Raw genomic sequence first — 17,500 nt, 5'->3', positions numbered from 1 at the left:
CATTTGATGCATGTTTGTTGAAATAACTATGTTTCTTCTTAGTTTTCTTAGTTCTTTTCTAATCAGTTATGTACATTAGGGTTTTATGTCACATTTAATGTTGTTAAATTAATGTTTATTGCATTTTTAAAATTTCATGTGTGTTACCATGATGGTGTTTAATGTTTGTGCGAATGACACTGAAGAGCTTCTTAAGTGTTAACTTTCTTGTGAAAGATTGTTTGTGATAAGCTTTTATTTATCACGTGACATTCGTCACTGCTGTGGTGATTGTTTGGTTGTCAGTGTATTACAATGGTACAAAACAGATATTAATACTTCAATAGATCAGTAAATTAACAATATATCAGATAATGAAATACGGTTAATTACTGTAAATTTTACGTTAAGTCTGTAAAACCAATGACGTTGATACCGTATTTTTGACGGTAAAGTTCTGGTAACCACCCCTGCCGGTTTTTTTCCGTAAAAACAACGGGATTTTTTTTTTACAGTGCATACTATTTGTTTAAAAACAAAACATTTTGTCATCCTTTCTGCAATCTTACAAGAGCGACAATATCATTAAATGTGAAGGGGGCCCTAAAATATTTTCTTGGGAAAAAGGGGGTCTCAGACAAAAAAAGGTTGGGAACCACTGACGTAAACGACTAAAAATAACGACTGTATCTGCTGTCAGACCAGTAGATGGCGATGTCACTTTGTAAAGAATTTCTACGCGGCTATAAATTGAACATATGATAAACATGGAGCACCATTTTCTTAAAAATCAGCGTTTTTGTAGTTTACGGAGTCAATTATGGTATCGTTTTCAAAAGTTTGCATTTTCAGGCCCCAAACCGCTGTTGTTGTGTAAATTAACTCCTGAAACGCATAAAAAGTTTTCTGTTTTTAGTTGAAAATGCTGTCGTGTAATTGTGCGTAGTAAAAGTGATTTAGTATAAGTACATATTATTACAATGTGGCCACAATTTAGTAAAACGAGGGAACAAATTATTATATCGTGCGCATGATTCACATAAAACAAGGAAAAAATTATTATTTCAATGTGGCCACGATTCAGCAAAATGAGCGAATAAATTATACTGTGCGCGTTATTATATTGTGTGCATGATTTACTTAAAACAAGGAAAGGAATTATTACAATGTGGCCACGATTTAGTAAAACGAGGGTATTAATTAATATATAGTATATTTTTTCAATTTTATTAAGTACAGTTTATTTTAAATATGTAAATACTTTTAATTAATTTTTATTTTAGTTGTTTTAGTATATCATTAAACTAAATGTAAATGAGAAATGCTGCTTTGAAAAGTAGCTGGAATAAAATAAGTTTAATAATAATTTTTTATTATTTTTTAAATAAATAATAAAAATAAAAATTTAAAATAAATGTATTTCTACTAACGGAAATGTCTGTTAATGGTTTTAATTTTAGTTTTAGTAAGCAAATATAACGCTGTACTCATAACATTTGAGGTGAAGGAGACTCGTTTTGCTGTACATTTATTCTGATAGTATAGAGATCTCATTTGTGATTTTTCTGTTCAATAGAATGTTTTTTGAATAATGTGTAATCAGATTTTATAAAGTCTAAACGTGTATGAATCACATATAATTGGTGTGTGTGTGTGTGCGTGTGTGTGTGTGCGCGTGTGTGTCTGTGTGTGTGCGTGCGTGCGTGTGCGTGTGTGTGTGTGTGCGTGCGTGCGTGGGCGTGTGCGTGCGTGCGTGCGTGTGCGTGTGTGTGCGTGTGCGTGTGCGTGTGTGTGTGTGTGCTTGTGTGTGTGTGTGTGTGTGTACGCGTGCGTGCGTGGGCGTGTGCGTGCGTGTGCGTGTGCGTGCGTGTGTGTGTGTGCGTGCGTGCGTGCGTGCGTGTGTGTGTGTGTGCGTGTGTGACCGTGCGTGTGCGTGCGTGCGTGTGCGTGTGCGTGCCTGTGCGTGTGTGTGTGTGCGTGTGCGTGCGTGCCTGCGTGCGTGCGTGTGTGTGTGTGTGTGTGTTTTACAGGGTAAAGCAGGTCCGCCGGGCAGCACAGGTGAAAAAGGTCCTCCAGGTGAACCTGTGAGTATTACAACACAAATCGATATGTTTGCATTCTCAAACAAGCCTTGTTTGCAAAAGAAAAGGGGTGTTTATATTAAAGAGAATTAAAAAGACTTCTACATGACATGTTATTTAGTATTATATATATATATACTGTTATTGTTATAGTGTTTGTTAATATTCTGAATTAGCTTTATTTTGATATTTTTAGTTTTAACTTTATTTAAAGTTTTAGCCATTTTGTTAAGTGCTTTTATCGGTTTTTATGTTTATATATATATATATATATATATATATATATATATATATATATATATATATATATATATATATATATATGAAATATAAAAAAATTAAAGTTAAATATATATAACTTTAATTTTTGTATATTTCAGTTTTAGTAATTTTAATATTTCAACAAACTTATTTTAAGTTGCCAAATTGTAAAAATTTCTTTAGTTTTTTACTGTTAAGTTTTTCATCTAATATTTTATTTATTTTAATTCAGCTTAATTTTAATTAGCTACATTTTTTAATGGTTTTAGTTTCATCGATGACCTGTTTTTTATATTTCTATATAGCTTTAATTTATAAATATTTGAGTTTTAGTTTTAGTAATTTTAGTATTTCAACTTAAACTTATTTTAAGTTATTTGCCAAATTAGTTGTTTATTTACATTTAAATCTTTTCATCTAATGTTTATATTTCATTTTTATTTATAAATATTTTATTTAATTAATCATTTTTTATTTCAATCAATAAGTATAATTTTACTATTTTAACTTAAACTTATTTTATTTCAGTTAGTTGCCATGGCAACTTTTCCGATTTTCTAAACATTTAAAAAAAAGCTTTTACAGTAAATATTTAAATTATATTCAATTTCGGCTTTATTTCAATTGATGAGAACGTCTCGGTTACGTATGTATCCCTAATTCCCTGATAGGGAACGAGACGCTGCGTCAAACGCTGTGGGAACGCCCCTGCGTTGTGCGTCATGAGACACGTATGGAATCAGTCCAATGGAGAGACGGAACGTCATAGGCGGGTGACGTCATCGACCAGGAAACTATAAAGCACCCCCAAAACACAAGCGCGACAGCTTCTGATAGGCCTGAAGGAAGCGCTAACGGGCATGCTGGGAGTATGGCAAAACGACGCAGCATCTCGTTCCCTATCAGGGAACTAGGGTTACATACGTAACCGAGACGTTCCCTTTCAAGGGAACTCGAGCTGCGTCAAGCTGTGGGAACGCCAATACCCACGTCGCCATTGGAGCAAATGACCGTCATGTGGGAACTAGCGCACAGATGACGAGAGCACCTGCGCCCCAGGAGTGGAACTTAAGTCCAATTCATAGAACTTAACAAATGTATGCGGTGAGGACCACCCAGCCGCATCACAAACATCACTTAGCGATACTCCTGACAACAATGCTTTAGAAGCAGCCATACTCCTAGTAGAGTGGGCTCGTACAGCCAAAGGTAAAGGCTGACCAGCCGACTCATAAGCAAGTGAGATGGCCTCAAACACCCACTTGCTTATTCTCTGTTTAGACGCGGGACACCCTTTCCTGGGTGGCCCAAAGCACACAAATAACTGTTCTCATTTCCTCCACAGGGCAGCTCTGTGGACGTAAGCGTCTAACGCCCTAACCGGGCAGAGAAGCTTAAGTTTCTCCTGATCTGATGACACAAAAGGAGGAGGATAGAAAGCCTGCAGCACTGTAGGTCTAACAGCATTAGTAGGGACCTTAGGGACATAACCTGGTCTAGGGTATAGAAAAGCCTTAACCATACCAGGCGAAAACTCCAGGCACGAGGGTGCAACCGACAGGGCCTGCAAATCTCTGATTCTCTTGTGAGGAGTGAGGAGATTGCAAGCAGAAAAAGAGTTTTATACGTGAGAAATTTCTCAGAAACTTCCTCAATAGGTTCAAAGGGGGCCAAAGAAAGGCCCACTAGTACAATGGCCAAATCCCAAGTCGGCACCCTCGTACAAACAGCAGGCCTCTGCCTCAAAGTGCCACAAAGGAAGCGAGTTATAAGTGGGTGTCTCCCAAGAGAAACTCCACTGAAAGGGACATGGAAAGTAGCTAGTGCCGCCACATACACCTTTAGTGTGGAGGGGGATAACCCTGCAGAGAAACGCTCCTGCAGAAACTCCAGCACTGCACCCACTGGGCCGTTAACCTCGTGGACGGAGCTCTGGAGTGAAGGATGGTCTCAACAACCTCAGTTGAGAGACCAGATTCTATGAGCTGGGCCCCCTTCAGAGGCCAAGCCCACAGTTTCTACAACTCTGGGCGGGGGTGAAATATCGTACCGCCCTCCTGAGAGAGTAGATCCCTCCTGATCGGAATCTCCAAGGAAACTCAACCAAAGGAGCTCCACCACCTCGGGGTGGAGCCTCCATTCCCCCGGCCTCGGCCCCTGCCTCGACAGGGAGTCTGCTACCACATTCAAATAACCAGGAAGATACATAACTCTCAGAGACCGTAACTTCCCCTGGGACCACAGGAGGATCTGACGGGCCAACTTGTAAAGTGGACGTGACCGCAGGCCCCCCTGATGATTTATATATACGAGACCACCGACATGTTGTCTGACTGAACTAACACATGATGACCTCTGAGGTCTGCTAGGAAGTGTTTCAAAGCTTGGAACACCGCCAACATCTCTAGACAATTTATATGCCAGGATAGATGATGGTCCTGTCACAGACCTTGGGCTGGACGACCACTCATGACCGCCCCCCACCCTGTGAGGGAAGCATCCGTCGTTAGCGTTACGCGATGACAAAGAGCCCCCAACACAGGCCCTTTGGATAGGAACCAGGTTTCTTTCCACATGACCAGAGCACGAAGGCAGCGCCGCGTGACTTTGATCGTGTGGAGGGGATTTCCCCTCGGGGAGAATCCCTTGGTCCGGAGCCACCACTGCAGTGGTCTCATGTACAACAGGCCGCAAGGTATAACGTTGGACGCTGCTGCCATCAGACCCAACAGTCTCTGAAACTGTTTTACAGTGAGTAGCTGGCCTAGCTTTACTTGTTTCATAGCTGAAAGAATCAAAGCGATGCGGGTCGGAGAAAGTCGTGCCCGCATCGAGATCGAATCCCAAACGACACCCAGAAAAGTGGTCTTCTGAGAAGGAGATAATATACTTTTCTTTGCGTTCAGCCTCAACCCCAACTTTCTCATATGAGTGAGAACAACATCTCGATGCTGAACCGCCATCTGCTCTGTCTGAGCTAAAATCAACCAATCGTCGATGTAATTGAGGATACGAATGCCCTGAAACCTCAGGGGCGCTAAAGCTGCATCCATGCATTTCGTGAAAGTGCGGGGAGATAAAGCTAGTCCAAATGGAAGAACCTTGTACTGGTACGCCTCGCCCCCGAAGGCGAACCTCAGGAACTTCCTGTGTTGTGGAAGGATGGAAATATGGAAGTACGCGTCCCTTAGATCTATCGTGACAGACCAGTCCTCGGATCTGATTTGTGACACGATCTGCTTGATAGTGAGCATCTTGAATTTTAGCTTCCCTACCGAGCGATTCAACAGGCGCAGATCTAAAATTGGACGCAACCCCCCATCCTTCTTTGGAACGATGAAATATCGGCTGTAAAAACCTGACTCCAACCTGTGAGTAGGAACCCGTTCTATAGCCCCCTTTTGAAGGAGCGCTTTCACCTCTTGTTCCATTACCAGAGCCTGCCCGGGGCCCACCATTGTGGGCAGAACCCCTCTGAATTTTGGTGGACGACACCTGAATTGGATAGTATAACCCTTTTTTACTGTGTGCAGAACCCACTGAGATATTTTTGGAAGGCTTTTCCACTCTGCCAGAAATACTACTAAGGGTACCAGTCTCTCGAGACTGGCCTCTGGTGTAACTTGAGCAGCAAACACAGCGCCCTGTAACGGCGCACCGGCAGGGAACGACTGCCTTAACTGCTCTGAGACCCTCCTAAGAGGGGGCAAGCGTCCCTCGGGAAAGCACTCGCTGGGACCGTCTGTGCCCCGGCATGAAGGCGGGGTTGGCAGAACGGGCCCCTGAGGGCACCGAAGAAGAGCGGGCACCGTGTAATGCGGATGAACACCTCTCTCCCACGGCAGGGACCACCCTCAGCATCCTGACGCCAGTGGCGTCAGGACTTACTCTTTGCCGAAGCCTTCTTAGCCATAGTAACTGTCCTCAGATCAGTTTTGCCAGAAGACTTCGGCTGAGAGTGCCGCGTCTGGTCCCACTGTTTGGAAGGGGGAGCGCGAGACGCGACACTCTGCTTCTGTTGCGCCCTATGTGAGGAGCTGACTGACGGCCTGGACTGCTCCCGCCCAGCAGTACCGGGGACATGAATTTTAAGAGGCATAAATTTCTGAAACGCTGCCGATTGTTTCTTCTCTTCCTGAAATCTATCTATGACAGTAATTACAGAATCACCAAAAAGACCATGAGGAGAGAGTGGAGCGTCCAAAAGAAAAGCTTTGTCTTTTTCTTTCATACCAGAGAGATTTAACCATAGATGCCTCTCTGCGGCCACCAGGGCTGCCATAGTACGGCCCATTAGCTTGGCCGACTCCTTGGTAGCGCGCAGAGATAAATCTGCAGCCTGACGCAGTTCGCGAACTACGTCAGTGCTGACCTCTTGAGTGTCGCTCACATCCTTTAATAAGTCAGCCTGGTATGCCTGCAAGATGGACATCGTGTGCAGGCACGCCGAGGCTTGACCGGCCGCCGAATACGCCTTACCCACTAAAGCTGACATACTTCTAAGAGGCTTAGAGGGTAAAAGTGGTGCTTTAAAAGAAGATGCAGCTTCAGCAGAAAGGTGACTAGCAAGCGCCTCTTCTGCTTTGGGCATCGCCCCATAACCATGAGATTTAGCCCCCAATGTTTGAATAAGTGGAAATTTGAGGGCTAAAACACGATAAGAGACCGGCTAAAAACTATATATAGTTTTTGAAATAGTGGAACTCCTGCTTAGTGACAGACAAAAACACTTGAGACAGATCCACATATAGGGCTTACTGAAGGCAAAGAAGCTGTCGCGCTTGTGTTTTGGGGGTGCTTTATAGTTTCCTGGTCGATGACGTCACCCGCCTATGACGTTCCGTCTCTCCATTGGACTGATTACATACGTGCTTCATGACGCACACACGCAGAGGCGTTCCCACAGCTTGACGCAGCTCGAGTTCCCTTGAAAGGGAAATTGTATAGTTTGAGTTAACAATGACAACACTGACCTGATCAAGTTAACCGCATGTTGTATTTAAATAAAACACAAAGGTTTGGGCTTATAAATAGTGCATGCTGAAGTGCCTCTACTGTATATAAACAATCATTTCTTGAACTAAATGAAATAAAGGTCACAAACTGCATAAACTGAAAGATGTTCATTTGCATCACACATTGATGTGCTAAACTTTCAGAAATGTACTAGTCGCAGCATTTATACATGGTGTTTTTGCTGCTTATTGTTGCATCTTTCTTATGTAATACAAGTCATGATGTGAAGGCCTCAGAGGCTTCGTTTAGCTTCCAGCATTGAGTGTGTGTTTCGTGTAATTACGTCCAAACATGTAATCAGCCGCTCTGACAGAAGATGAAAGACTTTTAACAGTGTCTCTTGAATGCATTCAGCACCAGAGCGCTGATTTATCTGTGCAGAGCAGTGGGGATTTCTTTAAGACTGTAAATCTGATTTATATGACCAGAACAAGACCGAGCTGGACTGTTTATCGGAAATTCATGTTTGTTTTTTGGGAATTGGGCATGATTTCATATTTATTTCATATTTATTTGAATGCGACTGTTTGGTTTTGATCGTTTAGGGGTCCAGAGGCCCTCCGGGGGACGCGGGACCAGATGGAGAGCAAGGTCACGAGGTATTTCCTAAAATAAACATATTGAAGTGTATAACAGAGTTCTCCTGCATCCAATCATGTAGTAAAATGTGCATTTGGAAATTAAATAAGGGATAATACAGTACAATCCAAGTTACATATTACCGTTAAATTCAATAGTTTACATAAAATAGGCACCCTATGGACTGTAACACAACACATTACACTGCAGAAAAGTCAATAATAGCACACTTTGATTATTTTTAGTAAATGAATTATGTTGCAGGGTATTTTATTGAGCTTCATCTGTGTGTTTTGGGTCTAAAATATGACCTTTAGTTCTCGTCGTTTTGTGATTTTCCCTCTTTTGTGCGTGCTCAGGGGCCTCCAGGACCTGAAGGAGAGCAGGGACCCGTGGGTGAACCTGGACACAAGGTGACACAGACAAACTCTTAAAGGGATTGTTTATCCTAAAATAACCAATGCTGTATTATTTAAATGGATAGTTCACCCAAAAATGAAACTTCTTTCAGTATTTACTCTTCTTCATGTTGTTCAACCCCGTAAGACCTTCGTTCATCTTCGGAACACGAATTAAGATATTTTTGATGAAATCTGAGAGCTGGATCACTCCTCCATAGACTTCTAAGGGATTGAACTTGCCGGCCTCGAAAATTATTATAGACATCGCTAAAATAGTCCAAGTGACTACAGTGGCTCAATCTTAAGTTTATCAAACGACGAGAATACTTTTTGTGCGCAACAAATAAATAAATAACGACTTTATTTCAACTATTGATTTCCTTCTCTGTGGGCCTCGAGTGAGTTAGCGTAGTGTGTTAGCGTAGAGCTAAGTCACATGTAGTCTCACTATTGGCCGACGCTGGTGTGTGATGTGTGTGATGCGTGTGACGTACAACACAGAAGCGTTGCGCTGTTACACTAGTGAACTCACTCGACGCCCACAGAGAAGGAAATCAATAGTTGAAATAAAGTCGTTATTTATTTATTTTTTGCGCACAAAAAGTATTCTCGTCATTTGATAAACTTAAGATTGAGCCACTGTAGTCACTTGGACTATTGTAGCAATGTATATAATAATTTTCAAGGCCGGCAAGTTCAATCCCTTAGAAGGCTTTGGAGGAGTGATCCAGCTGTCAGATTTAATCACAAATATCTTAATTCGTATTGCGAAGATGAACGAAGGTCTTACGGGGTTGAACAACATGAGGGAGAGTAATTACTGACAGAAGTTTCATTTTTGGGTGAACTATCCCTTTTAAACTCTTCCGTTGAATGCAAAAGGAGACATTGTTCAAGCTGCTGTCTGCAATGCAATCAGATGATTTATACTGACAAGCTTTAATAATAATAACAGTTTCAAAATGAGATCTATTGGCATTTGGCAAGTGTGTGTTTCTATCTTTTTCCAGGGTGAAACGGGGCCTGTTGGAGAAGAAGGTGAACTGGGCCAGCTGGGCATCAGAGTGAGTGGTAAACCCACACGACTCCAAAACACCGGACTGAACGTGATCCATCAGTGTGTTTTTATTGCTTTAGCTGACGTGAGCCAAACAGTGTCAATAATCTGACAGCCGGACCCTCGGGCCGTCCACACACTCGCACACAGTGAACCTCTTTGTCTCTGGTTATTCAAGTTTGTTATTGGATATTATGACATTGTGTGAATCTCATGAAGCCTGTCATGAATTTATCCGGCTCATATTTCACCCTAAATTCAAAAGAAATAAATCATAAATTCTCATTACTGCCTTGTGGAAAGAAATTCTTATATGTTATTCAAACTGTAAAATATTTATTCGTAATCTCGCTAATAGGTATGTTGATTGGCTTATACAAATTGAAATGGGAGTAACGGCCTCTAGGAAAAGCAAATAAGCACATTTCTGCTGCAGTATCAGCATCAGGATCAATCCCATAATGCTTTTCTAAATCTGTTTCCATTTGTCTTAGGGTCCTCCAGGGCCGCCCGGAGAAGATGGGCATCAAGGGAAGGACGGACCAAAGGTGAGACTGCAGATTAAAGCTCTCCTATGATGTTTCTGAAGTGTCAAGTCAAGTCACCTTTATTTATACAGCGCTTTTTACAATACAGATTGTTTCAAAGCAGCTTTACAGAGATAACAGGAAAATAATGTTGTAATAATATTGTTAAATATAAAATGAAATATCCCCAACTAAGCAAGCCAAAAGCCAATGGCGACAAAGGCGAAGAGTATCAAAGCTCATTTTCGGCCTATATCATAAAAATTGTCCATTTATTTATAGCCTAGCTAGCCTAGTCTACTTTATGAATGAATGAATGAACCAACAATCTAAAAGATATTAAACTCGACGGAGGAAATGTGGGAATTAGATTCAACTGAAACAAGGAATGTGGTGAATAATTGTGTGAAATGTATGATGAAAATTGCCTAGTAATTTCACCAACCAAATACCAAGAATTGGGTTGCAGCAGTTTGTCTTTCGACTACACTTGCAAAATCTGCGATGGGACAGAGCTCAAACAGCTTCAGCGTCAGCCACTTTTTATAGTACAAAACCACTGTCAATCAAAAGGAGATGCAGTCTTTCGACAGACCCACCAATCATCACGCAGAACCCCGGAGTCCAGCCCCGCCCACTCCTCCATTCACAACAGACCCTCCAATCATCACACAGAAGCCCGGAGTCCAGCCCCGCCCACTCCTCAATTCACAACAGACTCTCCAATCATCACACAGAAGCCCGGAGTCCAGCCCCGTCCACTCCTCCATTCACAACAGACCCTCCAATCAAAACGCAGAAGCCCGGAGTCCAGCCCCGCCCACTCCTCCATTCACGACAGACTCTCCAAACATCACACAGAAGCCCGTAGTCCAGCCCCGTCCACTCCTCCATTCACAACATACCCTCCAATCATCACGCAGAAGCCCAGAGTCCAGCCCCGCCCACTCCTACATTCACAATAGACCGTGCAATCATCACGCAGAAGCCCGGAGTCCAGCCCCGCCCACTCCTCCATTCACAACAAACCCTCCAATCATCACGTAGAAGCCCGGAGTCCAGCCCCGCCCACTCCTCCATTCACAACAGACCCTCCAATCATCATGCAGAAGCCCGGAGTCCAGCCCCGCCCACTCCTCCATTCACAACAGACCCTCCAATCATCACGTAGAAGCCCGGAGTCCAGCCCCGCCCACTCCTACGTTCACAAAAGACCGTCCAATCATCACGCAGAAGCCCGGAGTCCAGCCCCGCCCACTTCTCCATTCACAACAGACCCTCCAATCATCACGTAGAAGCCCGGAGTCCAGCCCCGCCCACTCCTCCATTCACAACAGACCGTCCAATCATCACGCAGAAGCCCGGAGTCCAGCCCCGCCCACTCCTCCATTCACAACAGACCCTCCAATCATCACGTAGAAGCCCGGAGTCCAGCCCCGCCCACTCCTCCATTCACAACATACCCTCCAATCATCACGCAGCAGCCTTGAGTCCAGCTCCACCCACTCCTCCATTCACTACAGATCGTCCAATCATCACGCAGAAGCCCGGAGTCCAGCCCCCAGAGACACTGAGCGTCCGTGGGCGGGACATAATCACAGATTTATCCAATGACCGTCTAGTTTCGAAGCCCTGAAAAAACTGTTCAAAGCAGCACCACTGAAGTCACCGGACGCTCGGCTTCAACAGGAAAATGCGGGAATGAATGAAGGAAAGCGAGTCTGATATATGAAGCTGATTCTGAACGCACTCATCTTCGAGATGAATGTGTTCTAACGCATTTTAGTCAATAAAATGTTAACACAATAGTACATATTTGACCATTAATTTTTTGACATTATAGGGGAAGCCGAGCTTCTCTTGCAGTCTTAAAGAAATCCCCACTGCTCTGCACAGATAAAACGTTATCAGAATGTTTCCAGTTCACATGGATACGAGAAAGCGACAAAAAAAAATCCATATTATGAATTTTTAAGGCCAGACAAGTTATTTGTTGAGGTCGGTTTGTAGAGAAAGACTACATGCCTGCGCACATATATATTCAAACACGCATACCTATAGACTGAACGTTTTTGAAGTTTAAGCAGAGATGATATCGTTTTTTAGTTAGTTTGGTTAGTTTAGTTCCTTTATCGTCCACAAGTGAAAATTTTTCTTTGGCTTGACTATACACCACACACAAGGACACCAACACAAACATACAAATATACATTAAAAAAATAAAATAAAACAATAACATTCCCATGTACCTATGCATAGCCTACATATCCACCCCTACTCATATTCATATCTTTTCAGCATTTAACATTCGAATGCCAGCTGGCACAAATGACATCTGGTACACATTTTTAGAAGAATCCTCTATAATAATCCATGCTTTTTGTTTAACTGTTAATAAATATATCTCATTCAGTTGTCTTTCTGTCTTAGCAACATTACAATCTCAATATAACCACCCTACAATCTCTGCTTTGATTTAACAGTCAGAACTCCACACCACAGAGTCATATTAAAAGACATAAAAGATTCTATTAGACCATCTCTAAAATATTTTTGCTCACGCCAAAGTGTTTCAGCCTCTGAATAAGATGCAATCTCTACATTTCCTTTTTAAAGCATGATCCACATTTCCAGCAAAACTCAAGTTACTCTCTATGAATGAAAGTATTTAATATTGACTATTTCTACCTGGTATCCATTGACGTTTGCATTTTTTCATAGATTTCACATTTGTTTCTACTAATCACTAATTCCATAGTTTTATGCAAATTTATCTCAAGTGCACTCAATTTGCACCATTTTTGCATGGAATCAGTGAGTTACAGTAATAATAGCGTAATAGCGTAATAATTTCGTCAGGCTCTTTAACATGCTGAGAACGAGTTTTACCCTCAATCTCGCTGATTTTACTGGATCAATTAAGGTGTGTGTAAACATTAGCAGGATTTGGAATTCAACCTTTGTGCAACAACTAAAAACTCAAAACTAACTTTAGCTGGACAATAACTTTATTCTAGAGCTGCTGTAAAGCCAAAACAATTACTTTAATATCCTATTATCACTATTAACATAATGTTTTTAAACATGATATATAAATAAAATTGTTTTGCATTGTAAATTAATAGCAATTTCTATACCAATTACTAAATAAAAAATTTTCAAAGTTAATCCTACGCCATTTTTCCCTGCGTATTTGTCTTGTAAAAACTTACAAAGTTTGCTGTGAGTTTTTTCTGTGGTTTGCCCAGAATGCACTTGCTTACATGTTTAATTTGACATATAATTTTTTCTTTCTTTGTTTATTTAATCATGGACAATACACATAAATAATACATGAAAGAAATATATAAAATGTGGCAGATTTAGCCCAATTGACTCATTTTTATCCATAGTCCCTAGATTGGTTGATGTTAAAGACAAAATTATGATGATTCCTAAAATCATTGTACCAAAACCCACTCATTGGAAATATTTTAAATGTAATTTGTAATTGTATTGTTTTCTCACTTCTTAGGGTGAGCCAGGTGACCGTGGACCAATGGGAGAAGCTGGGGAAAGGGGCGAGATCGGTGACTCCGGCCCACCAGGACTTTCTGGAGATCCTGGGAAAAAAGGCTTCCCGGTTAGTGACGAAAGAGTGATGCAGTGCATATATTTTTTACTCGGCAGATCTATGGTGTAGATATAGTAAAGCTGAAATGAAAAAGCTTCAGGTGGCATTTAATGATGCGTTAAGAATTTTGGTGGAAAAGTGCAAGCCAAATATTCGTATCTAAATTGCATGCTGTGTTAAGGCATTAAATGTATAATTTCATGTGTCCATTGGGTGATTCGAGAAATACAATCATAATGGTCTTAAATGATCCTATATTAAGTGATACAAGTCATTCCTCCGGGTTCTGGAAGCACTCGAACTCAAGTTTGTATGTTCTAAAATAATGTTTGGTCTATGCAAATCTATGTGTGTATGTTATTCTTTTCTTTTTGTTTCTTTTACTTTGTGATATGGACCTAAGGGTCTGGAATAAAGAATTCATATAGTAATAAAACAGCTCTTTAGATAATGCAAGTCTGTTGTGAGATGTTCTGAAATATCTCCTGATGATGTGAAGTTAAAGCAGATGTTTCTATATCAGGGACCCGAGGGAAAACAGGGTCTACCGGGCATCCGTGGACGTCCAGGAAAGAAGGTACCAGTGTTTCTGGATCAACATTAATTATAGCCACAAAATTGCATTAAATTACATCAAAGCAATATGGGGAACCTCTACATTTTAAGTGCACAAGAAGGGAGACTGAAGTGTTTTCAATATGGGGTATTGTGTCAGAAATAAAATGGACCTCGAATAGAGCCCTGTGGTACTCCTTAAGGTTTTTTTTGTTAAAACTAGTTAACTGCATTAGTTAACATGAACTAACAATGAACAACACGTCTACAGCATTTATCAGTCATTGCTATTGTTAATTCCAGCATTTATTAATGCAGAATTCGAATTTAAAGTTGTGTATGTGAACATTAGTTAATGCACTGTGAACTGATATGAACTAACAACGAACAATTACACATATATTATAACTAAAATCAAGATAATTTTTCTTTAACCATTTCACTGTGATTTACTCAGTCAGCTTATGTTAGTTAATACATTAACAAATCAGACCTTACTGGAAGGTGTTACCAACTTTTCACAACACCCCTTAATAACAAGCTCTTCTTTGTCTTGTCTTGTTTGGGACACGTCTTGCTCTTTATTTTCATATTACATTCGCATTTATCTCGTTGTCCACACATGTAAATAATGTAGACCAGTCCCTCCCTTTGATATTTTCATCTTCCTCTTTGGTAGGGTGAAAAAGGTCCGCCGGGTCAACTGGGAGAAATGGGTTCGGCTGGTGAAATCGGACAGATTGGTGAGAGAGGACTCAAAGGTGCTCGAGGAACCAGAGGACCCGCAGTTAGTGTGCTTTCTTCTTTAACACATCCCTACACTCTTTCTTCAAGTCTTGTGAGCTTGAGATTGAGAATTGGCTGTGCAAATCTCAAAAATGATTACCATTAACCAGTATTCTAATCACGAAGCCTTCAATAGCAGTGCCAAACAAAACAGTACGAATCAGAGAAATGGATGCACTGAATTCATTAACAAGGGAAAATTTGGGAATGTTGTGTAGCTTGACCCCACAACCTTAACATTATACTGCATTGTGTTGCTGTATTTGATTGCACCACTGGGGGAGTCCTTGATAGTCAAGTCAAGTCACATTATTTATATAGCGCTTTTCACAATGCAGATTGTTTCAAAACGTTTGTTTCAAGAAGAAAATAGCTTAGATAATGGTGTATTATATAAATAATTGTTGCCTTTTTGCCACACAATTACACTACAAATGTGAGATTGGTTCAGAGTAATGTTAGGGGATTGTTTTGTTGGTTAAATTGTAAAGCATTAACTAACGATAAGCAATACATTTTAATAGCAAACAACATACTTTTCTTAAAAATGCATTAGAAAACTTTATTGCAAAGTGTTACCGTTAAATTAATTGGGTATTTAAAATAATTGCTGTGTGAGCTGAATCAGTGAGTTACAGTAATAATAGCGTAATAGCGTAATAATTTCGTCAGGCTCTTTAACATGCTGAGAACGAGTTTTACCCTCAATCTCGCTGATTTTACTGGATCAATTAAGGTGTGTGTAAACATTAGCAGGATTTGGAATTGAACCAAAGATTTTTGATGGGATTTACACTAATGTTGTTAGAGATACGGGGGTCTAATCCGCTTTTCTTGTACAATGCAGTTAAGCGCCTGCTGATTTGGTGGTTCTAGGCTGGAATTTAACAGCAGAGAAAATGTCTGGGATTTGATAGTGTTTAACGACATCGATGAAATGTAAAAACAAGTGTTGTTAGGGAACCTAGCGTCTTGTTTTCATAAGCGAATGCTTTTCCAAGGAGCCATAATGAGATGAGCAGCAGGAGTCATTTTTTTAAGACCCCATAGAATATTATGTTTTTCAGGACAACTTTGCTGACAGGAAACACTTGGGTTATTTTTAGCCGGTTATTTGCCACCAAACACAAGCTAACATACGTGTGTGTTTTGTTCATTACCTTGCAGGGTCGACCTGGAGGTATGGGACCTCAGGGAGAGCTGGGACTGCAAGGTTACACAGTGAGTTGCAAACATATGCATTTGTGAATCCTTACAAAAACAAACACTTAAACTGGCAGAAAGTTTTGGGAGCGAAGCCCTAAAGTATCGCTTTTCTATAATTATCGATTGATTACATAAAATGTCTGCCAATTAATCAGCTCAACCAGCCAATCACCATTCAAAAAATAATATTACTTTAGATTAGACAAGAAACGTATCTATTTTATCTTATCCATAGGGTCACACTGGCAAGCAAGGTCCAGCAGGCCCCCCGGGACCAAAGGGAGAAAAGGTTGTATAACATAATTTGATATCTTGAACAAAAATCCCATTCTAAATGTCTAATTTGGGTTAAATTAGTACATATAATGCTTAAAACTCTATGCAGTCTATGCAAATCTGCTAAAGCAGTAAATAATATTGTGAAAGCATCTATAATTGGTGTTAAAAGTCTCCGTTCTGAGTTTGATTATGTGTGTTTTTTCAGGGTTACCCAGGAGAAGACAGTAAAACGGCAGGACCACCCGGGCCCTTAGGTGAACCAGTAGGTCTTAATTTCCTTTAACTTCCTGTTTTTGTTGAACATCTGGACTGAAATCAAAAAATAAAGAGCCGGTAATATTTACATCTCTATGATGAATAAATAAAACAACATATCAATGTGTGTGTGTGTGTGTGTGTGTGTGTGTGTGTGTGTGTGTGTGTGTGTGTGTGTGTGTGTGTGTGTGTGTGTGTGTGTGTGTGTGTGTGTGTGTGTGTGTGTGTGTGTGTGTGTGTGTGTGTTTACAGGGCACTCTAGGAGAGAAAGGTGAACGTGGGGAACCAGGAGATAATGGATATCAGGTTAGTGTCTCTGTAAGGAGGTTACAGAGGTTACAGAAAATCCAGTAACCACGCAGCAACATGATAAAACAAACTCTCAAAACATATCAGCAAATGCATAGCAACACCCTAGCAATCATACAACAACATGATTAAAAACACTCTCAGAACATCTCAGCAACTGCATAGCAACACCATGGCAACCACATAACAACATGATAGAAAAACTTTCAGAGCACATCAGCAACTACATAGCAACACCCTAGCAACCACACATCAACATGATAAAACACTATCAGAACACAGCAGCAGATGCATAGCAACACCCTAGCAACCACGCAGAAACGTGATAAAACACTTTCAGAACACATCAGCAAATACATAGCAACACCCTAGTAACCATCAGTAACATGATAAAACAAACTCATAACACCTCAGCAACTGCATAGCAACCACAGAGCGACATGATAGAAAAACTTTCAGAAGCATTAGCAAATGCATAGCAAAAACCTAGGAACCACACACCAACATGATAAAACTCTCTCAGAACACATCAGCAGATGCATATCAGCACCCTAGCAACCACACATCAACATGAGAAAACACTCTCAGAACATCTC

General features: G+C 40.9%; 1 protein-coding gene across 2 annotated transcripts in view; it reads left to right on the top strand.

Annotated features, from left to right (window-relative positions):
* col24a1 (collagen type XXIV alpha 1) overlaps positions 1–17,500 on the top strand; it is a 153,356-nt gene that overhangs the window by 112,047 nt on the left and 23,809 nt on the right. For both annotated transcript variants that reach the window (XM_077218635.1, XM_077218634.1), the window contains 12 exons: positions 2,010–2,063; positions 7,883–7,936; positions 8,276–8,329; positions 9,328–9,381; positions 9,869–9,922; positions 13,416–13,523; positions 14,038–14,091; positions 14,749–14,856; positions 16,023–16,076; positions 16,297–16,350; positions 16,546–16,602; positions 16,848–16,901. In XM_077218635.1, the coding sequence (XP_077074750.1) occupies positions 2,010–2,063; positions 7,883–7,936; positions 8,276–8,329; positions 9,328–9,381; positions 9,869–9,922; positions 13,416–13,523; positions 14,038–14,091; positions 14,749–14,856; positions 16,023–16,076; positions 16,297–16,350; positions 16,546–16,602; positions 16,848–16,901 (759 nt within the window). The remainder of the gene's footprint in view (positions 1–2,009; positions 2,064–7,882; positions 7,937–8,275; positions 8,330–9,327; positions 9,382–9,868; positions 9,923–13,415; positions 13,524–14,037; positions 14,092–14,748; positions 14,857–16,022; positions 16,077–16,296; positions 16,351–16,545; positions 16,603–16,847; positions 16,902–17,500) is intronic.

Source organism: Siphateles boraxobius, unplaced genomic scaffold (genome assembly GCF_051911475.1).
Source record: "Siphateles boraxobius isolate OS27281-9 unplaced genomic scaffold, OSU_SipBor_1 77, whole genome shotgun sequence".
Classification (NCBI taxonomy): Eukaryota; Metazoa; Chordata; class Actinopteri; order Cypriniformes; family Leuciscidae; genus Siphateles; species Siphateles boraxobius.
The sequence above is the reverse complement of the archived record's forward strand: the minus strand, read 5'-3'. Positions and strand labels throughout refer to the sequence as shown.